At 38.4% G+C, this 24,786-nt stretch overlaps 2 protein-coding genes across 9 annotated transcripts in view; one reads left to right on the forward strand and one right to left on the reverse strand.

Moving 5' to 3' along the window:
- Positions 1 to 24,786, forward strand: part of LOC116231893 (uncharacterized) — a 112,286-nt gene that overhangs the window by 86,094 nt on the left and 1,406 nt on the right. For both annotated transcript variants that reach the window (XR_016463963.1, XR_016463964.1), the window contains 2 exons: positions 21,332 to 21,437; positions 22,396 to 23,013. The gene's annotated coding sequence lies outside the window, so the exon portion shown is untranslated. The remainder of the gene's footprint in view (positions 1 to 21,331; positions 21,438 to 22,395; positions 23,014 to 24,786) is intronic.
- Positions 1 to 24,786, reverse strand: part of PLCB1 (phospholipase C beta 1) — a 376,089-nt gene that overhangs the window by 44,883 nt on the left and 306,420 nt on the right. For 6 of the 7 annotated variants that reach the window (XM_090134858.1, XM_031597889.2, XM_090134862.1 and 3 more), the window contains 5 exons: positions 21,692 to 21,872; positions 20,097 to 20,173; positions 19,916 to 20,005; positions 17,808 to 17,865; positions 16,804 to 16,890 (listed from right to left, as the gene is read on the reverse strand). In XM_090134858.1, the coding sequence (XP_089990984.1) occupies positions 16,804 to 16,890; positions 17,808 to 17,865; positions 19,916 to 20,005; positions 20,097 to 20,173; positions 21,692 to 21,872 (493 nt within the window). Of the gene's footprint in view, positions 1 to 16,142; positions 16,328 to 16,803; positions 16,891 to 17,807; positions 17,866 to 19,915; positions 20,006 to 20,096; positions 20,174 to 21,691; positions 21,873 to 24,786 lie in introns of those variants that run through there. The other variant, XM_090134864.1, reaches the window with a different exon arrangement.

The raw sequence follows: 24,786 nt of genomic DNA on the forward strand, positions 1-24,786 counted from the left end.
TTAGGAATTTATAGCAAATGACATCCATGTCAAAAAAAAATCCAAAACAACAACAACAAAAAATAGCCACAACATTATTCTATGTAAAAATAGCAAAACCAGGAGAAAATGTGTTTCTGTGGTTCTTATTATCATTATCTGAGAAACCAATCCTGCCTGTACAGCTGTTTTCTGGATGGCAGGAAAGTCTGTCCACAATAGTTAGAACACCCTGAAACCAAATTTGTATGTTGTTACATGGTGGCAGAGGTGAAAGCAAATCACAACAACAGAGAAAGACTATTCAACTATACATCATCTTAAGCTGCCAAGAGAGTTTGGCAATGAAGGACTACAAACTGAGGAAGAACAAGAGAAAGGTAGAAATGGGGAAAGCCTGACTTATGGCAGCAAAGAATCTACTTTATCTGATGGGCTGATACCCAGAGAAAGCTTAAGCTGATTTGAGCCCTGTGAATACGTCAGAGGTTCACAAACAGCATCTGTTGCACTGTAACTATCTAACATCTCTAACAATGTCCTGAGAAACTGCAAGCCAGGGAAAGGAAATTATTGAAGACAATGGACAGGAAAATAAATGTCTACAGAGAGGTAGAACAAGGACAAAGGGAACCACTTTTTCCTTCTCATGTGTTCACTCAATAGCCTCCCAAAAGGGTTATTTGGCATTCATGCCAAAACCTGACTCACAATATTAATAGGCAACAATTCTATGGATTAAGGCTGCCCAGAGTGCTGTGGATCTCCAGCCCAGGTTGGATGGGCCCCAGCAGCCTGAGCTGGGGTAGGGGGCAGCCCTGCCCATGGCTGGGGGTGGGACTGGGTGGGTCCTTTTGAATCTGAGCTGAACTGCGATTCTATGATGATTCTACGATTAATGCTACAATTGCTCATAGCTCTACAGAAAAAAACCCCAAATGTAACCCCTGAGGAGCTGAAACCTATTTTTTTTCACCGATGGATGAGAATATTAAAAAAAGTAATAAAAATCAAGCAATTTCAATTGATTTAACAGTATGCCCCAGACCCAGGAGGGCCAACCTGTGGGGCACCAGGTCCAGCGCTGCCACCAGGCAAGGTGAGGAGCTGTCCCCTTTGCTCTGCACTGTGTGGCCTCATCTCCTACAGTGGGTGCAGTCTGGGTGCCACAGCACGAAAAGGATGTAAAGCTATTCGAGAGCATCCAGAGGAGGGCTATGTAGATGGAGAAGGGTCTGGAGGACAAGTTGTGTGAGGAACACTGAGGCCCCTGGGGTTGCTCAGCCCAGAGCAGAGGAGCTGAGGGAGCAGAGGGCAGCACTGAGCTCTGCTCTCTGGGGAGGGCATGGAGCTGTGTCATAGGAGGGGCAGGTGGGGGATAGGGACAGGGTCTGCACCAGAGGGTGGTGGGCACGGCCCCAGTGCCAGAGCTCATGAAGCATTTGGACACCGTTTTGAGACACAGGTTTTAGGTGGAGCTGCACGGAGCTGGGCTCTGTGATCCTTGTGAGTTTCTTCCAACTCAGGATATTCTATGAGAACATTTTGTTGTATCTCCCTGTTTTGTATTCTGCACCACAGGGAACTGCAACACATATCTACAGAAAGAAAGGGAAGTGGCACAATTAAGATGAGGGTTAAACATTATTTAAGAGAGTTAAAAATGAGTTAGAAGTTCTGCTTCTTTACAAATTACCATGCTTATGACACAAAGAATGCCTCAAAAGCCCATATCTAACTGTGTATTAAAACTGCCCGTAACAAAAAATGTAGCTGCTAAGTAATTAAAACGTTTTTAAAAGCTATTATGTGAAATGAGAAAGAAACATACACTATGCAACTGCTGCTGGATACTGCTTCCATTCCTCCTGAGCTGTAAAGGAAGCTGACAGAAGTGATGCTGTCTGTGTGGTGGGAAGGCCCCCCCCGCAGCCGGGGCCTCAGAAACCACACTGTGGTAACAACACCAGGACTGCTGCCCCTGCGTGTGCTCTTACAAAAATTACATTAAGCTTTATGCATGAAGGACTCGAGTGTGAGTGACAGGCTAAAACAGGAAGAGCATTAATAGCTGCAAATAGGATTGAAAGGGCTAATTGAGAGATATTGAGGAAGAAGCAGGAGACTCCTATAGCTATTGATCGGAAACCTCCCAAGAGGGAAAATCAGAGTATTAAAAAACATAATTTATGGTTTATATTGCATGATAACACTATATTGTACAGAACTGTACAGATGATCCTAACCAAGACACTTCTTCGGGGAAACAAATCTAGAAAGGAAATAGAGGTGGGATCAAATAATGCTCTGAAGGCATCTTTTCATATAAAACAGAAGGCCAAGTTGTTACTACTCACATAACATAATACACTTGTAATTTTACACTATTATTAATATTTCATGTTCTCATAGGTTTATGCATCAAACAATAACTTTGCTCAGATATCTGAAGGAGAAACAGAAATTTTGACCTGAAAAGCCACCATAAAACTTAATGGTGAATACTGCTTTTAGCGGAACCTGTGCAACAATACCCTTTATCATCAGGAAAACTGTCAGTAAATCACCACAAAGAGGACAGTCACATGTGCCCCCTGCACAGTCAGTAACTGTGCAAGCAAGGCAGACCACAGTCTTAACGAACCAACTCAGTAAGGTAGAGAATTTTGCCACTATATGTTATCAACACTAAATGTAAAATATGCCTGTATTTTGTGAGCTAGAAAATAACATGAGATTAATTTTGTTACAACAATCTATGAATGAATCTGACAATTGGTTTGGGAAAAGCCTAACCAGATGAGCAGTAATGACTGTTGTACGGCAGTCAAGGCGCTAATCATGAAGCACTTGTACTCTATGGGTGAAGAAGATGAAAAATGTTATGACAGTCTGTTAGCAAAATATAAAAAACAAATGTAGGAGTTCAAATCACTACGGGATCTCCACAACTTTAACAAGCAAGTTCTAGAAGGTATACAGTAATTACATAATTAAGATAATAAGAAGTCTAGCGTATCTAGTCCAGTATCAGACTAGTATCTAGTCCACAGGAGCAAGAACCTATCAGAATATAACAGAACAAACGCCCAAGGTAGGAACTACCCTAAATACTTTAAAGTATTTCAAACTATGAAACTATCACCATTAATCTGAACTTTGTTAGAAGTAGTTCAGAATGAAGTAGAAGTAGTTCACAATGCTCCTCGTAAGGAGCATCAGGTAGAGAGGCCAAGGCACCTTGATCACCCTAGGAGGCAGCTATGCCAGATAACTAAACACAAAAGCAAATGACAATTTTCAATTTTCAATTAGAAAAATAGAAAAGGAAAGAGACAGGAAGAAAAAGAATGTTTGTTTTCAATCTATGAAAATAGGCATTCACAAAAAACAAGAGTGAAAAATTGTCTGAGAAACTGGTGTTAAGCGGTTGGGTTCTAGAGATAGAGCTTTATCCCATAATGGACTAGTCTATGCCCTCATTGGGAAGTCACATACATGACAAATGCACGATGACATTTTGATGCTTTGCTTCTCACTTCCCCTGTCAGTCCATCTCTCTGGTTTGCAATGTGTCAACCTTTAGGGTGAGAAAATAAATGTTTCAACTCTTTCCCTGTGAGCGTATTCAAGTACTTGCAAGTGTATAAGCACTGCCATGACTCTCTCCTTGAACAGAACAGTCACTGCGATTTACACAAAGACTGCCGAAAAGAGAATTTAGCTAAAAGCTCGTTTACAATGAAACTCTCTTCTCATGACATTTTCCTATATTTATTACCTAAGTGTTTATGTGCTCCTTATTATCTAATCTCAGGTGTGCTTAGCCTAACAAATCCCTAACAATTCAGGAGCGGTAGAGAAGTGTTACATGGATAAACAGAGTTGAAGGTTATTTATGTTTTCCAATTTAGGCACTGAAGCTAGAAGGTTAGTCTTGAGTTTTCTACAGTACTGCTAATCACTCACTATCCTGGACATGCTCAAGCACAGGCTCCTTCCTAAGCTGTGAAAAGCATGCATGTTTAGCTCTGTGGTTTGTCTTCTCCTGGGTGTATCAAACCAAATCAGTGTGGCTTTACACTTTTAACCCCCACCAACACATTCCCAAGGTCTCTTTCCTCACATCATTTGGCTGCATTAGCTGCCAATGAAGGCTCCCGTTAGGTGAATAAAATTCCTTCTCTGTTGTTTTCATTTATTGTCTTTCCAGAAGGCCACCAGCATACTAAGCAGGTGATATTACAGAAAAAAAAAAAAAAAACCTTGAGGGTTGAATCAGACTGTAATTAACTGAAGGCTGATCGGGCCAGTTTTACAATCATTAATATTATTTTTTAATAATGTGTTTTATATCCTACAAGGCTGTTACTAATTTAACAGATACATTCAGGATATATTTATCAAACCAATCTCTATGGATATAGCATATGCGTGTTCTTAATATATCTAGTACACATAAAAATATTTACTGTCAGACATGGACTCAAACACATATTCAAGAACATAACAAACAACAGGACTAAATCTATTGCATATGAAATTTCCTTGTATTTTCCTTTGACTAAAATTTGTAGCAGCAGAAGAAGGGGTTAATGAGTTTATAGGTAACAGCCTGACCTGAGCAATGCATCACTTATTAATGCTCAGACAATTCAGAGTGCAATCTGCTCTTTCCTGTAGCAGAGCAGAAGTTACATGCTCACATCACAAATCAAGGGCCCATCCAGCACTTCAGTCTGCTCTGACTAAAGCACCACTGAGGAGGAATTTACAGATTAAAACTACATGTGGGATACCTCCAGTTATTGGAATGCCTTCTTGTTCCAATCTTGTTGAAATGTGAATTGAACTAGATATCAGATCATTGTAAAATACAATCATTTAGGATCTCTGTACATACATGCATTTTGTTTGTTCTATGATACATATACTTGCAAAGCACATTTTGAAAACCAAAAAAGAGTGGTGGCAACAGTATTGTATCACAGAAATCAGCTTTCTGGTTTTTATCTCATCTTAATTGAAGACTGTTTCTCTTGCCAAGCAAGGTTTAGTAGGCTTCCTTTATTTATAAACCAAGTGTATTTGTTTCACTAAAAGTGGGGTATAATTGCTAAAGATTTATTTTTACTTCATTTTATTTTTAGATAAACTAAAGATTTTTCATTTTGAATTCAATGAAATTCAGTCTTTAACTTGAAAACTTTGTGTCTGTTTGACCCTTTCAAACAAAAGCATAGCAAAGGAGATGGGATGTGGGATAACACAAGGAAAGAAGAGTTGTCAATGCTGTAAGCTTTTTATTAGTACTCCTACGTTTGTGATACTCAGCTTGTGCTCTTTTTAAAAAGGCACAGCTTCTTTCTGTATACCTGGAAAAAGACCCAATTGCTCTGCTACAGGGCAATTGGGAAGAGGCATCTCCATCTCTGGAGCTAATGCCATTCCTCTACAAATGGAACCAAAGCCAGACAGTGAAGCAAATTACATAGGCACCCATGTAAACAGATTACTTCCCTCCACCCCACATGACACTGTTTTGCAAATTCCAACTCTGAATGCACTGGAATTACATTCTAGAGGGAGGAATACACTATTTACCAAACAATCCACTTCCAAGTCTCAGTGATTATAATGCTGGGCTGCACAGACAGATAGAAGGTACTTGCCATTTAGTCTCTCCTTCTAGAAATACATCTGTAGTTAACTAACAGCATCTTTTGCATTTGGTCCAGCAGTTGAAATGTCCAGCAATATCTGCAGAATGTGACAAAGTGGACTCAACACAATGAAGAATCCAGTATAACCAGCAAATTGTTGGCAATTTATTGGCAACTGGCGTAACAGTACTCAGTACTCACTAGAGAACTGAGTGCAGCACTGTTTAGCTCCCTGCTGCCATCAGTCCTGTGCTGCTCATGCCCATCTACCCAGTACACTTGCTACAGGGTCTAGCGGCCCTTCTCTCTATAAGAAACCTACCATTAATCTCCACACCAAGGACAGCAATCACAGGGTCTAAGCAATCCACATCTAATCCACCATCTGCCCTTGACCTTGGTCTCCAGAGCAAAATTATAAATGTCCATTTCCTTCTCATGTGACTGCATGTGTACCAGAGCAGCACTGTCAATCAGAACTCAAGCAGGAGCTGTACCTTGCAGCAGACTATGGGTTGCATGCTGTTGCATAAACTTGACATTGCTGAACTCAGAATTCAACACAATAAAACCCGCTGTGCTTACTGCTCACAGACTTCTGAGCACAGAAGTTAAGGATGCCACTTTGCTGGACACAATTTCATTGCTGTGTTGGATTGGATAAAAAACAAAAATTGTAAAAATGGAAAAGGAACCAAGAACCTATACTCCACTCCACAGTACAGATTCTTTCATTTATGTTTCTCATTTTCTCTCTCTGGAATCTTCAACCATTTTCAATTTTGAATCTAAATTCTCTAGACCCATTTTCACCTTTGTTTTCTATTGTCTTCTGGTTTCAGTTTCATTTTTTTCCACTTACTTCACTCTAAATATTAATCTTCCTATTACATCACCCAGTTTTTGAGTGCTTATGAATAATTATGAATTACTTTTTCATACACCTTTGGAGCTTCTGCATCTCATCTTCCACCTGATGGGTGACTTTGGAATGTATCTCAGGTACACAGTCAAGCTCACAGACCTGCAGAGCATGTCAGCTCATAGCACCTTTTCCCTTTAGGTTTCTTCTTCTAATTAGTCTTGTAATCTGAAAGAAACACTAATCCTATGAGTTCCTGTAGACACTCCTCAAAATTTAATAGCAGTGAGTGATGGCAAAAAGCAAGAGGGAGAAAAGAGTTTAAGAAATGAAGTAAAGGATATTTAAGTAGAGAGTATAAAAAGAAACAATATACTGTGAAAGGAAGGTCAGTGCAAGACAGTGAGAGAATCTGTAAAACTGAGGAACATGGAAAGCAGAAGAATACAAGAAGAAAGACAAAAAAAAAAAAAAAAAGACTAGAAAACACTGCCTGCTATTGCCAGGACAGTACGGTATGTCTGATAACAGTTTTCTCCCTAGTGAATTCTTCATTCATTTCTATAAGCTGGAGGCCAAACCTGGAGGACTGCAAACTGGATGAAATTAACCAGGACTGCAACTCGCTGTCCCATATTTGGTAGGTTTGAAAAGGAATTTTTTACATTAGATGGTCATCTAAACTCTGAAACAATTTTGTGGGGGCAGGGACGTGGGATGCTGGTGGTGGAAGAACTGAAAACTATCAACTTCCACCATTCTCATGATAATTTTCCTACAAACAATCTCTGGAAAGGTCAATGTTACAAGAGCTTAAAAGCACTGAGCATCCTTAAGCCAGGCTCCATATCTCACCATCTCTGGATTACGTTTCGCCATCCTGGACACAACCACTCATTCCACACAAAGCTTACAAATCACTAGGACTCCATAAAAGAGATCATTTACAGTTCTTAGCTATAGTTTATGTGCTTAGTCACACTCCACAATCGCTTGGCGAGAACTTCTTTCTGTCATCAAATGGCTGAATAAAAGGAAATGTACTGAGTCACTATAGTTAAAGCTATATGCTAGCATCCACAACCAACGTAATGTATTTCTGCCAGAAAATGCTGATTTGTCAGAAATGAGTCATAGGAGAAATTTAATAAAAACTAATCTTCCAAGAGAACAAGCAAGTCAGGTGCAGCTTGCTTGCATCCCTTCCTCTCTATTCTGCTGCTGACTAAGGAAAGCTGCCAGACCCCAGAGAGCTGCACCCATGCTGCAAGGAAAGCGCACACTGACACGGCTGAGATGCTGGGAGTGCACTTTCTCTCCTTTCTTAATGATGTACAGGGAGTATTCTTCCCCCACTAGACTCAGTACTCTGAGACTGCTGGGGAAATAAATGCATCTCAAAGCAACAACCTGTCCTTGGTGCAGGTTTTTTTTTTTTACAGTTTCTAAAAACAACAACAGAACTCCTGTGATTTTCTTTATAATTCTCAATATACTTTTTAGTCAATGCATTTCATTTAAACCCTCACTTTGGTTTCTGAAATTTCTGTTACTGTTTTGTACAAACACATTTATCATCCTGAAATCGCACTGCAAGATAAATTCAGCACCCATCTTCTCCTGTGACTGTACTAATAACAGCAACCTGTGTCTTTAACGAGCGCTGCAATGCGCACTGCTACCTCATGGGCAGATACACAGCAGCTTTACCACTGCTGGCTCTGTTTTGCAGACTGATTCTGCACAGGGATAGAATCAATGCTTTAAGAAGCCATTTACATATGCACAGCTACGCATATAAAACAATCTTTGCAGGACCAGTGATTTCATCTCTCTCTTCATTAAGGAATATATTTTTCCTTCACTTCATGCATTTTAAAACATCTCCCTAATGAGTTTACACAGTAAGCATTAATATTTCTTCTAACATTTTTCCATTAGCTCTGTCAGACTCAATCTCTTATCATTTGTCAACTCGCACAGAAAATCTGATAATTAACAAATATGTTGCTGTTGTTGATGATGCAGTGATGAATGCAGCTGCATAAGAGCACAGGTCTCTGCCTTCAGAATATTTGTTATTCACCCTCACCCTGACACAGAGTGATGTAGAGATGTGTAAGCTGCCATATGAAGCTCTACATTTGAATTGTGTGTGCCATCATACATTCAAATATAATACATATATACAATGCATATATTTAGAATGCTATTACACCGCATACTAGAATAACTTAGGAAAAGGTGAAGGGGAGTCAACAGCATGCTGCGGTTACATTGTTCACTAAGGTTTATCATGGAAAACACTTGTCTTGGCAGAATCATAACTGATTTTCTAGCAGTGACTTCTCTTGGCAGATTTAAATATTACTCAACTTAAGCTACACATTCTGGCCTCTGTTTCTCTCTCAAAGATAACACTGTTAACACACAGGCTAGTTTTCCTCACAGGCAGTTGCTACTTTGAAGCCACCCATCCATTCTCTAGAAAACTTCAGCTCTGGAAAGCAATAAATATTGAACAGAAATGAGCGAAGGAGTGGGTTACAGGGACACAGGTTACCAAGTAGCAGCTGGCACTCATTCATTCTACTGTAGAGCAGAGAATGGGATGGGATGTTGCAGACCAAAGTGGTTTAAAAGACTACAGAGAACAGATACGGGGCCTTTCAATGCTGAACTGCTCACTCTGGGTTGGTATTTTCTTATCCTAAGCTACCCGCAGTGCAATGAAGAGCATCTTTTGCAGAGACAAGGTACTCTGTCTAGGATGTTTATCATCCTGAACTTGACTTTGCAGGAAGAAGCCACACATTCATTTTTCACATCTTATTCAATTTTCATTTTCTTCAGCCTATGGTAAAACACACTGTGCTCATTGCTGCATAGAAAATGTACTTTTGTTAAGAAGAATTAACCCTTCACTAATCTTAACCTGAAGTAAGGTCTACTTCAGCGATTAATCCCACTAAGGAAGAAAAGATAATTTTTACTTTTCAATTTTTATTACATAGCTCAGCTGACCATGTGTATGGCAACTGGTGAATTCCTCCCCCTCCCCTTAATTAAGTAGCTTACTAACACTTAGGATGATCAAAGTAACAACATATTATAGTAAAATCAGCTGTAGAAATACAAGTCATTTTCTTTAACCAAATGATTTTGTTTGCAAATGATGATGGTATTCTGAAACTGCATCCCTAATGGCGAGAAAACACGGTCTGTTCTGTCACTTTGATGGATGTTCACTGCAGTAGTCCATTACGAAGAGGGAGATGGGAGGATGGGACATCTTTTTATCTGCTTAATGGTAAATAATAGCACATTCATTGCTTATTATTCCTCCCCCGTTGGGCTGATCTGTCTTCCCATCTATCAATTCCATGACGTTACACAAGCCACAAGGATGGTAAAGTCTTGCAGCTTTCCCTAGTGAAACAACATATCTGCTATATGCCGCCCTGTGCTGCTGTGGTCATCAGTAGATGCAAAGCTGGATGCCCCTCTGCAAGCTCAAATAGGTCTGTCACATACAAACTTCTGTGCTGTCCCCAAACCAGACTTGTTAGAGTGCCGCTGTGCTTCTTTGCTGATGAAAGGATGGAATCGAGGGGGCACTGCCTCTGAATTCAGTTTATTTGCCTTCTTTACAGCCAAAGGGGAGGTTCTGAGAGGTGAGGCCTCTCCCCATGTTGGTATGTATCATGCAAAGGGGGAAATGCTTTGGTTTTTGGCTTTCTGAGGTCTGTCAGAAAGGCTGAGTAGGTAACCACAGTGATCTGAGATGTGAGCCATGTGCTCAGCTAAGATGGATAAGGAACCCATTCACTTATGCCAATTAGACAAAAGAAAATCAGTGAGCTTTTTTCATTCAGGAAGAAACCTCAAATTTGTGCCATTCAAATTAATTTTTTTCTATCAGCCCACAGATGGTATCTGGACTCTGAATTCATTTTTCTTAAAAAAAAAAAATAATCACAGTGCTCACATATCAGCATGTCATCCAGGAAAATCTCACTAACCCTCAGAAAGCAAACCTGTCACATAACCGCCATTATACAGCATACTCTGTCTCCAGTCATACCAGTTTAAATCACCATTGACTCTGCTAGCTTTATAACATTTCTTTGTATTTATGGTAGGGTAAAGTAAAAAAAAGTGTGCTTTCTCAAATCTTTTCTTTTGTTTCAGCCCCATAGGAACCCAAAACTTTGGTTTCCAGTAGAAAGAATATGTATGTGAAATCTGTCACTTTCTACCAACAAACAGCAATCTAAATTTCTTATGTTTTGTCTCTTTTCACTAAAATGCTTTTTCATACTTACATTCTTACTGCAATAGGTTTGTATTTTTTTTTTTAATTTATTTTAAATCAATTTAAATTCAAAAAGCATATTTGCATTGGAAATCTGATGCTGTTGATTTGAAAGTTAGTATTCACGTGTGCTCCCATGACATATGAGTATCTGCAAAACTAATATGGGAAGACATTTAATTTACACAATAAATATCACCTCAAATGGTTAGATACATCTTTTGTGACCTGATATTCATTGCTCACACTGCAATATTTATTCTGCTGGAAAAATAACTTATCATTAAAAATTTTAATCTGTGAAGAAAAAATATAAACAAACAAGCAAGCAACAAGCAAGGTCTTACTCAAAAATATTCCTTAGAGCATGCTGTTATTTGGACTGAAGTGTTTTGATCTCAGGCCTACTTATGAGCTAGTCACTTCAGAGAATTTAAGGAAGTTTTATTGGCATCAAATTGATGTAAGATAAAGGTCAGCCTATTCCATTTTAACGACAGAAGCAAGATTATTTACCACTCAATTCACAGACCTAAGGTAAGTGCATTCTGTACTTCATCCACTGGGAGAAACAGAAAAAAAAAAAAAAAGAGACACAACCCTTGCTTCCTGAAAAATAAACCCACTCTGAAACTGGGGACTGCCTCACAGTCACACTAATAAAGCATTTAAAGAAATATCAGGGCGTAAACTACTCAAAGCTGATCAGATAATTAGACTGACTGCCACTTAGAACCTGATGATGAGAGGTGCTGAGCAACATGCAAAGATCCTCAAGTGAATGCTGCATGAAAGCTGCATCCTCCAATGTAACTGCAGTCTCTGTTCTAGAAGTGGGCAGATGCCAGATACTTAAAGATCAAGTCACAGGAAGATTTAGAAATATCAGTCCAAACATTTTCATTTAAAAACAGTCCTTTGAAATACTTGTTGTTCAATGAGGGTAAATTCCATTCATTTCTCCATATTGTTGCCATTTAATGAGGCAGAAAAGCATTTTATTACTCCCTTCTGATGAATGTACAAGCACCAAAACCCAAAGTCAAGCAATGAAACAAACAGTAAATTATTTTCAAACCTCCTACTTCTGTGTTGTTGTTTTTTCCAGCAGTTACTGCCATCAATCTTTTTAGCTTAGCAGCAACAGCTTCAAGAGAAATTTCCTTTTAAACTTTGCAGTGTTTAAACTGAAAGAATTAACAGAAGAAATCACTTTTACCTAAACCAAATCCATGCAGTGCAAGGTCCCATGAAACTTGGTAAACTGAAATAAAATTTTCCTCCAAATGCCTTCTCTGAAATTCTTGAATGTTCGCCTATGGTTAAACTGGAATGCATTTGGAAAGGTTTGAATTGCAACACAGCTAAACCAAAAGACGTTTTGGCTTCCTACAGAGGTAAAGAGTATAAAAAAGGGATTTTGGTGGACAATGCATTGTTATTGTGAATTATGCAGTGAGCTGAAATGACACTGGAATAGTCATCAAAGTTCCTAAGAACTGCTCTCTTCCAGATGAGCTAATAGAGCAGCTCTGTGCTCAGAGGTTAACTGAAATCAAATCTAAGAGTGCTGTGAAATACATTTGCTGTATTTGACTTTCAGAAGTTAGAGGTGATTCTGCTGACCCGACTGGCAGCAACAGCTTTGTTTCACACCACTATCTGCATGAAGATGGACACAAAGCTTTACATAAAACACATCTGATAAGCTTTCACCTTCACAAAGATATTTTAAGGAATCAAGAAGCATTTATCTGAAATCTATAAAATCATTCACTGAATTTTCAAATATCATCAGTTGGAAGGAGTCACTGAGCAGCAGTATTTCAAAAACAGGCTTAGAGGATATGTGACTGTAAAAGCAGCCAGTCCTGGGATTAAGGACCTCGGAAGTCCTTCCCAGCCTGATGGAATGAAAGGAAGACCCTAGAATTGAAGTGGCTTACTGCTGTAAAGAATGAACATCATTTCATTTTTGCTATAATATGACTGTGTGTCATTTTTAGGACCCATAAATTTTTCAGGTACAGTGCTAATATTAATTATTGATTGGGTACAGAAGTGCCAACTCTCATTGGGCACAACTATACATGTCAAACTGTGAAATAATAATAGATGTGTGTTCTTTGAAATGAGTTGGTATGCAGCAGAAGGCTTTATTTTCCATTATCAATAACTGATTTATAATTTGAAAGAATTGTTCTTACTGTATTTTTTGAGAGGAAAAAGAAATTTTCTACCTTAAGGCTACATTTTTTTCATTCAGTAAAAGACCACAGAGACGTAACACGATGAAGTCTGCACAGCCTGTGGCTCTGTTACAGTTCTGTTGTGTCTTTTTCCAAAGACCAAGCCTTACCCAGAATTGTGCATCTTCCACATTGCTAGAATAGCCCACACCATGTGGCAGGCCTTGGCTGTGCTGGTGTTGTGGGCAGTAGAAGTGCAAGCAGAAACATGAACATGAGCTACAAAACCAGGAAGTGCACGACCTGCACTGCCCTTGACAGCTCTGGATCTAAGACCATGGTCCACTGAACCTCAAAGACTCCAGTTAATGCAATGGGGAGCTGGGGCTGATTTCAAGAGCACAAGAGTCTAAGTTAGTGTCGGTATTCAAGTATAACTCTAGCCCATGAACCTCAATAACAAAAGTCTCATTGATTTCAATTAAAGGAGGCTTGGGTCTATTTACTGTAACAGTCAATTCTTGGAAAAATAATTAATTCCTTGTCATGCCTCATGTGTATTGATTTTTGTAATTACAATGAAATTGGAGGCAAGGGTGGGAGGAAGGAAACACACCTGATTTATGTTTAATGCGATCCACAAGCTGTCAAGGGCAAAAGTTGAGATGCATACTCATCCTCAACACACTGTTGTGCTTAGGTAGTGAGTGGCAAGCATACTGTAAAGAAGAATCTAAAATCACACACTGACATGCACAATTCAGTACTGTGGTGTAAAGAGCTTTTTCTATGGCACTTCCATAGCACATAGAAGAGATGACCAAGGGGAAGAAGATATGGACAGAACAAGCTTAATGTGTATTAATGGCTGAGAAAAGAAGACAAAGAATTAGAACAGAGAAGAAAAAAAATACAAGCTGTTGCTGATGATAAAATAGCAAGTAGATAATGTATACATAAAGAAAACAAGAGAAAAGAAAATGCATATGGCTTTACTTGGCAATGATGCTGTTAGGAAAAAGACAGCATGAGACCATTTGAGCTTTGTTTCCACTGTGTGTTCACTACAATGGCACTCAAGTTAGATTTTTTTTAACTTATTTGACTTTCTAAGAGATGTTTCTCCTTTTGGTTATGCAAATGGTTACCTTGTTTCTACACACACAAAAAGAGATTTGATGACGTTATTCGTTATTCAATATTGACAACAACAAAATGGTGACAATACTCATAAAGATGCTCTAATTACTTACAAAGACACAGTAGGAGATTTAGGGCTCATTTGTCAGCGGCACCACTACTTGAAGAATTATTTCCATACTTTTGCCTAACATTACCCACTTTCCAATTCTTCCAAGGGAAAAAAAGCTATATTTTACATAATAGCCCAGCAGACCAAGGTTCAAAAACAGTCTCACACCTAAACATTAGAAAAAAATTACATATATGATGGAAAGGCAGAGTTTCAGAATGTGAATCAGTTCTGTGTTCAGTGCTTTCATCTAACAGCATAATATTTTAAAATTAAACAAAGAGTGCCTGCCTTCAGTGTGGGGAACTAATTTGCATCAAGTTTTGGCAGTTTCTTTAAGCTGTTGTGTTAAAAGTCAGCACTCTAAAGCAAGCTTTCCTCTGGTGACCTACACACACCATGACAAAGGAGGCTGCAAACTCATACTTAAAAAAAGAAAAAGAAATAAATTATCTTACTAGTATGGCAGTCTGTTGCCAACACTTTTTGAAATGAAACAATGTTCTTCCCGGCTTTGACAGAGTGCTGTGCACAAAGTCATAGCACAACAAACTGAGTCAGTAATAAATAACCACAGGACAGTGATTGATGATGGCCAATCTGTCTCCAATGGAATTATTGTAACAATACTAAAAATTCTTTCCCTCATGTTTAACGTTTTGTTTAGGGGTTGTTGATACTGCCAGAAAACCCTTTTGACACAGCTAGCATAAACTGCAGTGGGTGTTTCGACACTGAAGCATCCGAGCCCAGCCGATTAAAAAAGCTGTTCCTAGCCAGGCTGCTGTATGCATAAAATACACTGGTGGTTCTCAGCTGGGAATGAGTTTGATCTATTCTATATTGCATGCCCTGTCACTAAGGAAGCTTATGAGGTGGAAACGGATATGAAATATGAACACGAAGAAAAAAATAACACCTTAATAAAATGAGTAATTATGTTTTGTCTAAATCCTCTTGTGCCAACAAACAGCATGTACCATCACAAATTCAGCAAAATTCTGCCTATTTACCATTAGGTGGGAAAGGAAAGAAAAAAAAAAGCAGCCAGGCTCTGTTAGGCACATTACAGTAGAGGATTTACTCTGGAGAACCTGAGAGCACTGACTGAGGAGTGCTGGTTGCTGCAGTGCTGTGACTGATGGCCAGATGCAGGGAAAGACAAGGGATCTGGAGCTGCTCTATGCCATGATCTAATGCTTGGCACATGGACAGCTGAGGAGTTTAATGCTACCAGTCCACCATAACCTTTCAAAATGCAACCCAAGTCCTAAGCAACACATTTTCAGTGCAGTGCATTTATGAGCGAATCAATAAATTCTAAAAACATCAAGTTAAAAAGATTGCACAGAGAAGTAACTGTGTTCAAGTATTTGTGAAGTACTACAACATTATTCTTTGAAATACATTCAGCATTTAAATTCCATTTTTCTTAGTTCACATGCCTGAGAAGCTCACGATCCTGTAACATCAAATACAAACCTTAATATTCTGCATGTTTTTTAGATCCAGATGCCCATAACATGATAAGTTCCAGGCAACTTACAAAAATCATTTTTTAAATGAGAGTAGGAAATCAGAAACACAAACGTATTTATTTTTCTAAGTTACTGTAAATTTCTATCTATGCAGACCTTAACCTAATTTGTTCTCTTGATAACTCACAGAAATGGCATGACAACACCAATTAGATGACACCCAATACTGAAATTCAAGTTGTAATACAAACATGTTAAACAATAGGACTGCAGACACAGACAAGAAATTAAAGTGAAGCCTAGAACACACACTTGAGCAAGTGGAGAAATAATGAAAGCAGAGATGACACAATGGCTTTGAAGAACCATACTTGGATATGAGCTCTGTTGAAAACTGGTCTCTGTGTGACAGTCTGGTTATAAAGTAACCTAATCTTCCTGCAGAAAAATCATGCACAAGAGAAGACTCCAAACCTTCTCCACTGAAGTCATTGGCAAAACTACCACCAACTTCACTAGGAGCAGGAGTCAGCCCACAACATTTTGGATCAGAAACAGTATTTCAGAAGAGCGCATCCAGATACCACAGCTGTACGAAATGAAATAGGGGAAATCCAGCAAACAATATAGAATATTATAAGCTAACCTATGAAAACTCTTACTGTTTTCCACAAAAATGCATCGATTATCATAATGATCTGAGGCAAGAATGCTAAAAAGATATCTCTTTTTCTTTTCAATGTAAACTGTGTTTTGTTTTTGTACTGCTAAAGTACATTAGAGGAAAGGGCACACTCTGCTGGTCAGAAGCACCAGTTACACCAAAAACTTTTTAATGATATCATGAGTACTAATAAATAAACCTGGCTTTATGACACCTGACTTGTAGTGGTGCTCCTCACTAGGCTGCTATTTGATTCACCTTTTTTACATTCTGAGTATTAAAAGAAAATAGCCACAGTGTTATGTATGGATTTTCACGTGTTTAAATATAAACTTACATACTATATAGAATACTTTATTTCCTGAGGATCATTTTTTATAATATTGTTTAAAATTCTTTACCTTGGGCTTTTCATCCAGTATTTGCTGACGAATCTCCTTGTGTTTTTCTATCAGTTTCTCCTGTCTTTTACTCTGAGCATCCTCTAGCTATAAGAAAACAGCAGAGAATCATTTCAGATACTGCATACCCTTTTCTTCCCATCACTTCTCTAGCAGTAGTTCGTATTATTTTGCTTCAGCTTTTATCCCGTGAGCTGTGAGAGATGAATCCTGCTCCCAGAAGAAAAGTCCTAGAGCCCTAAATGAACACGCTGACAAATTCTGGGCCCTATCTAATACAGTGCTCAAGTATATGCCTAATGCAATAGGAATTAAGCATACTTCACTCGCTAATTCTTTATGTTGTTTCCTGAATCAAAGCTTCTGTAAGCAAAAATGGGCCAGCTTTTGAATTTAACTCTCTCTGAAATAAAATTAAGAGAATATTCAATAGCAGCATAAGTTTCATAACAACTTCCCACATCAAAGCACTGCTGTTCGTACTGTCAGCCCAGTGTAAAGCACGTGTAGCTACAGAAATACTAACATCTGTAATGAAATTCTGCAACTTCGATTCACAGAGCTCTCAGAATGCTCTGCATATTTCAGTAACTGTACAAGTATATTTGAGCTGAAAATATACTCTACAATTAACTTTACATTCACGAAAAAGCAGGCCAATTAAAAAAGCCTCATAATTAAGACAGTTCTCAGTATCTGAAAGAAACCACGGAGTATATTTCCCATGAATAAACACCAGATCAAATAAAAGAACTACAACTTTATTAAAATATGTCCTCATTACTACCTCCTACCCTAAATACTAAAACGTACAAAGATATGTCTAAAATTATAGTTTTTCTTTGAGTGGAATGTCAATAGAAATCTACACTGCATCTGTTAAAAATCTGTACTAGTGGAGTGTTTACATAGAAGCTTGGAATTTGTAGTGTAAAATAGAACCTAAAACATGAAAGGTGACATTTTGCCCCCAAAATGAAAAATAAACATACAGCCTGACATACCCTTTTTATGTATTGCACCACCTCCTGGATATATGATCGAATCATTTCAGTCTTCTCTCTGGAAAAAGTAATCAAAAAGTTACATTAGTCCATAAGATCACATCAATACATTTTAATGCCGCCAGCTTCCTTCAAAATGAGTAAGGCAATGTTTTGAATGTATGGGTCTGTCCATTTAACATTTTGTCTTTTCCTTGCTGTGCTTTGTTTTGCAACAGGCTTCGATTTCCCCATGACATACTGCAGCAACACCACTGCTCTTTCCTGATAGCTTTTTCCCATAGGGCAGTAGCATATCTTCAAGGTGATGGCAGCATTTGTTAAGGCCCAATTGTCAGCCTAGGGAAGTGCACGCAGATGCTCACTGCCACACTGTGACACTTTGTATAGCAGTGCAATAAACTGTCAGTGTGTAGATGCTACTGCTGATGAAAGACTTTGCCCTGTAAACTACAAAAAGCTGAACTTGAAAGAATTATTTAAAAGTGACTCAGTGAGACAGCTATTAGGTAACTTTTGGTAAAGACAAGATCCCTCAAAAGGATACATGCACATAAAATAACATTTTGTGGATATTTCATCAGATTCAGGACAGTGCTCTAAAACTTAATTGCTTAATAGTGAATTGCAATCTATTCTGGTGGCATTAAAATCTGATGGTTCAAGGTAGTTACACAACCCCTGGTCATGTGCAGAATTAGAAAAAATAATTAAGAACAATTAACACAATGTTTCCACTCTGTATTTTTTTTCCTTAAAATTTTCATAAGAATTTTAATGAAGCAACAGTCCAGCACGGGTGACTCAGCCAGGATTCACCAGAAGGTCTCACTACTCCCTGTCCAACTGCAAAAGTGAGGACAAATGGCGTCACTTGGCAGAGGAAAGCCAAGTTTCCCATGTTGCTCCCATCTTACCTCTCCCAAGGGCTCTCTGAAAAGCCTGGAGAATGAAAGTTCTTGGGACAGAGGAGGAAAAAATGAAAAGGCAAACAGAAATGAATTTTCACGCATCTGTTTCTGAGCCTTTCTCACCAGTGTCTCATTAACCTCTCATCTAGCAAATAATTTCCTATTGCAATCGATTTCACTGCTATAATATTTTTGTAACAACTAACCACATTTTTCTTACATGAACACATGCTATTTTATCAGCTCTAACCATATTATTTCTCCCTTTTTTTTTTTTTTTCAAAATCAATTGTTCTCATTCTGTTATCTCATTTAGGGACATGGTTTTGTGGGGAAATATTGGTGGTAGGTGGATGGTTGGACTAGAGGATCTTGGAGGTCTTTTCCAAACTCGAAGATTCGGTAAAATTTTAACTCCTCTTAAGTGTCACTAAAATAAAGACTAGTAACAAAGAATATCCCAGCAAACAGGCAAGGATTAAAATGTCCCTTTTTTTGTGCAGCTTGCCAAAACAAATTAGTTAGGACAAACAAACCTAGATATCATGCCCTTGGGAAGAATATAACCAACTTGCATAATGTCTGGTGGTTCACAGAAACCACACCCTCAGAGCTCAGCTCTTTCACCGGAATTAACTGCCCACTGCAAAAACTGCCACTGGGGGAGAGTCAGTAGCACTGCATCTGAGGGGAATTTACCACAAAGAGAGCAAACCTTCCAGTGTATTACTGCTATTTCTCTTAGATAGCAGCTTTAAGATGGTTAAGAAGAAAAGATAAATTAAATATAAAATAAATTAAAATAAAAATTAAATAAAAGATAGTTAAAGTAAAATCAATCCCTTCGAGAACTGAGGTTGGTAGGTATTTATAATCATACTGAGAGGAAAAGTATTTGGATTAAAAGCATCTTGACTCCATCAAGCCACTCAAAGGCATGTCCCTGTACCACACATCAGCACTTCTGCAGCTCACACAGGCTCTCAATGTTGGTACAATAGAAGATTAGATTTGTCCCAGGAAATTGAATTATCATCAGTGGAAGTAAGGCGGACTCCACTGCTTTGGTGAGGCACTGCAGTCTGACTAAAAGCTCGCTTGGATTTAGGCTTAAGACTTTTCTTTGACTTTTCCAGTTGTGAAAAATTTTGCATCCCCCCAAAATGTGTAAGGATATGAATGTAGGAATACACTTACTCTTCCATTTGATTTTTATCCTTGGATTTTGCTTCTGTGATCTTCTCCTGCCTCTTCTTGTCCATTTTTTTCTTCAATTCTTTCTTTTCTCTAAAGCATAAAAAATAAAATTAGTTTCAAAATGAATCTAAATGAAAACCATAAAGAGATGTCATCAATTATAAGGGGAATAGCACCTTACTTTTCACACGTTTCTTTCAGTTTCTTTAGCTGGCTGTTCTGACATTCCTCTGCTACATCAGTCAACTTCTGAATAAGCTAAAAAAAGAATTCCAACAAAGAGAAACACGCATTTTCAGCTAAACATCATATATGCATCTAAGTTTCCTCAAAAGTCTGTGGTAAATCACATGAACCAGATGAATCAGGATATGCATAGTAATGTCTATCTGGTCTCATTCAGCTCTTCTTTCCTTAGATAAAAGAAGAAAGATACTGAGAACAGGCTCTGCTCTAAAATAAATCAGAAAGAATCTCTCATCTGCAAGGCAGATTTTATATGCAACAAATAATAATCCCAGCAGAGCTCTGAGGTAAAAACCATCTGAATACTGTGTGTTAAAAAATGAATTTATCATGATACTTCTTAACTGGATTATGTAGAAAATGGGACTTGGCTTTGGGAACTGCCATTTCCCATTTTGGAATGAGAAATTACTTAACTTACAGTATCAGCCCAATTATGTACGTTCAAAATGTTTTGTTGTTGTTGTTGTTGTTGTTGTTGTTTTTAATAAAAAGTAAAATCTCTGTGATTCAGCCAACAATTATTACTTGAATGAGAACTCTTTCTCTGCAGCACAGGTAACCATTTCTGTGCATCCACACTGGAGCTGCTCCTGCTGGGTAACATGGCTCACATGCAAATGATGATAAACAGAGCACCACTTGGGAGTGTCAGCTCTAAGCTATGATCCACGGGAATGGATTTGTGAGAAGGCCTTGCTGAGCAACTGCCAGGCACATCACTCCTATGACCTGCTTTTTGGATGGCAGGACAGAGCAGACAAATCACGCAACAGCAAAGAGGCAAAACATTGTATATTAAAAAAAAAAGTGTGAGATAGGATTGTCCAGAGCTGAGAAACAGTTTATGCTCTCACAACACTCTTTAAAAATGTTCTCTTTTGCCTGAGAACATCCATCAGCATTAGCTGCCATCTGTCCAGGCTCTTCTATAGCAGTGAGAGGGCTATGATCTTGCTGTAGTTGTCAGCCAAACTCCAGCTGTAAAAACACAAGCCAGCTGAGACTGATGCATGAAAACGATTTTTTCACCATATACAGATTATGTCCTGTATCCCCTTGAAGCATTCATCTGCAGTAGGAACGCTCCTTGGCATAACTCTGTGCCCTGGAGAACATTTGAAACTATTTTCATTTATTTATTTTATGGTGTTTCTATTTATTTTCCAGCTAATCCTGCCTTCTTCAGTGTTGTATACCGAAGAAAAAAAAGTGGCAGAACAAAATGAGAACATCATCCAAAAGCTGCAATAAATTGAGGCTTATGTAACTAGAGGTAAGCACTCAGTTCCACGGTAGTAATAATAAACCTGTTGCCTTTCTGCTTTTTATCCAAGGCTGTCCAAGTACATTAGAGGTGTTGGTGACAAAGTGACACAACAACTCCTTGGAGTTGCAGTGGATCACAAGGAAATCAAGCTCTGAAATGGACTCCAAGCAAGAGTAAGCCACACTCCATTCTTACATCACAGTGGTTTCATTACTAACCCAGAGACCACTAAAGAAAAGCAGAGGCTGTAACAAACGTACCAGCTTAATGTGCTCCCGCTTCTGGTACTTTTCACTGTAATACTGCTCCTGTCGGAGGTTTAGCAGCTGCTGCTGTTGCTTTTCCTTCAGCTCGACTAGCTTCTGGGTCATTTCAGAGTCAAGGGCAGCCAATTCTTGCTCGATAGTTGATGAACCATGGTCTGGACTGCCCGTTTCAGACCTACGAAGACACACATACACACTGGCTTTAAGCCACTATGCCTGTTCTGCCCCACATCTAAAACTTGTTTTTCACCTGGTAACATGTAGTTCATGAATAAGTTTCTGGGCATCACATGCAGAGCAAGATGATGATTTTAGTTGTGGTAAATCCACTAATTTAATCTCTTAGGAAAAAACAGTGTTGTTACTAATGGGATTTGTATTGCTTTTAAACCTTGTATTACAAACCTGCCATGGTGGGGTGAATCAGGCTTAGTATAAATGAGCTATAAATACAACTGCCAAGATTTCCCATATAAACATTTGCCCACAGAACTTGTTTACCCACTTCCAGGCACCTAACTTGAATTTCAAAGGTTCACAGTCCTCAGTAAAAAATAGTGAATGTTAAGTATTTTGAAGACAGTCATCCTTGCATATGCTTAGCAATAAATTTAAAAGCATAATTTACATCTGCATTTACAAAAAAGCTTAAAATGGTTAGGAGCATTCCTTTATTTAGTATTTTCTCCCCCCTTCAGGAAATGCCATGCATAGCACACACAGAAGAAAGTACTCTATGGACTCCTGACTTCAGAAGGAAACTTAACATCCCAGTGGGGAATAAACCTCAGAAAGGCAACACACAGGAGCGAAGAAAAAACATAAGGGAAAAGCTAAAAAGCAAACACTAAGAACTAGGCTGTTGTTTTTTTTCTCAAGGCAGAAGTATAGATGTAATGGTGAAAGGAGACATGATGACACTAAATTGCTCAAGGCAAAAATAAACAGCAGAAACAGTATCGTTCTCAGGCCAGCAGTAAACTAAACCCAAGGAAAACACTCTTAAAAAAATATGATGATGTTGTGTCTCTGCTTGGCTGCTGCGTTTACTGCTGTCCTCAGGTGTTAAATCAGTTGCCTGGGAAACCTCAGGAACAGTGCATGAGATGGACAAAACAGCTGAACTTTGAACAGAGAGGGCTGACTGAGAAAAATGAGTTTGCTGCTCAGACATTTGCAAGATTACAATGCAGAAACTTGCTGCGCCGGCTGCTTGTCTCCTCTTCCAGGTTCAAGTTTGCAGTTACTGTCACTTAGCCTAACTTTAACTGAAACAATGTGAAGCTGCTTCCATCATTCTGAAGATACAGACCAAGGTAGCCTATTTCTATTTCTTGTATTGTTATTTGAATATTCTACTAAGAGATTAAGAGTTATCAGTGTGGTAGGTGAGGATAATTCACACACAGATGCAGAAGACAACACAGATGAATGTTAATCAGCAAATAATGCTGTTGTTGTTTTCAAGTTGACATTTCTCTTGTATTTTTGGGAAAAAGAAATGGGGCTAGTCTCTAAATGCTGGCTATAATACTGTCTTTTAAGGGACATAATTATGAAATAGAAACTTCGGAACTGCACCAGCATAGTACTCATATCTGTGTTCAGTAAATAGTTCAACTGTCCCACAGACATTGGCTTTACTGAATCTAGGCCCAATTTTAGGCGGTGGCATGAAGAACTGACTGCTTCTGATCAGAGGCAACATATTTGTATAGAAATCTGGCACAGGAGTTCCTAAGAAGTAGTGCTTTGTACTTTGCAGTAGAAGGTAAACAGCTAGAGTTATGATTTAAAACAGTAAAAACTACCTTATTCCTTGGGAGACAGTATTCTATAAAAAGTCTTCTGCTTGGGACAATATATACTTGCAAATCTGAAAAGCCTTCAATACACACTCCTGCTCTTTAAAAATTCAACATCAGATTTTTTAAACTTCAGATATTTCTGTATCTGCACATAAAACTACACATCTCTGAAATTACTATGACAGCTCCACATAGCAGACTGCAGTACTTCACTGCCTGATACCATGAATGATTTATGATCAGATCATAACAAAATAAAAAAAAAAATCCTTTCTAGTCAAAGACAGATGAGTCATTCTATTTATTCAGTTTGTTTTTCTGCATAAAGTTGAATAGAGTACACCAAAGAAAAAAAGCAACATGATATAATTTTGTCTGCCACTATCTGTCACACAAATTGATGATGGAAAATACAGCAAATAAATATCACTGTGTTTGCAGTTGGCAGCCAGTCTCTAAATGAGTGGCTCCTTCCTAGGGACAAGTTATGGACTGAATCATAGTCACTTACAATTAAGAGTACAGCAGCAGTAGCCAGAGCATATCTGCACATTTTTCTTCAACAGACCCTACCAAAAGCATCAAGTAATTTTTTTTTAATGCTTGTTCAATGTCTTTGTGCTTAAGAACTGCAGCTATTTCAATTCTATGCAAAAGTTATAGGGCTTTTTTTCTTTTAATTACTTTAAAAAATAGATTGTGTTACACTGAGAAATATGCACTTGTGAGAAAGAAAAATTTAGGATGGTATCCTTATCTGACTGCCATTCAGTTTTAGCAGTATTAGACATAGGTGGTACCTACACGTGCTTTTGTTTTGCCAGGAGCTAAGAATGATCTTTTGCAACACATAGTCCCTTATCATGTGAATAAGAGAAAAATTGTGGAAAGATTATTGAGTTCCAACATTTCAAACTGATAATACAAATATGACTCTCCTTTATTATCTAAGCAAATAATATCAATTGATATCAATACACCCAAAGACACATGGCAATGAGAGACTGAGAAAGAGAGAGAGAACAGAAGGAGTGTGCATGCACTGGTAAAGCAAAGCAATCATTAAGATATTCCCAAATGGTCAGAATCAATCACCATTTAAACCACAAATGCTAGTAACTATTAAGTATTTCTTTTACCTAACTATAGGGCTGATCCCTTTTGTTGTAGCATAATTTTTTTTCCAAGGTTCTAATGTGGAGACAATGCTCGCCATTCAGAACTTCAGAATACACTTGGATCTTGCTCCACCACCTGGCAGCACACTGTGCTTGCCTGAAG

The sequence above is a fragment of the Phasianus colchicus genome, chromosome 2 (assembly GCF_987193195.1).
Source record: "Phasianus colchicus chromosome 2, bPhaCol1.hap1.1, whole genome shotgun sequence".
Taxonomy (NCBI): Eukaryota; Metazoa; Chordata; class Aves; order Galliformes; family Phasianidae; genus Phasianus; species Phasianus colchicus.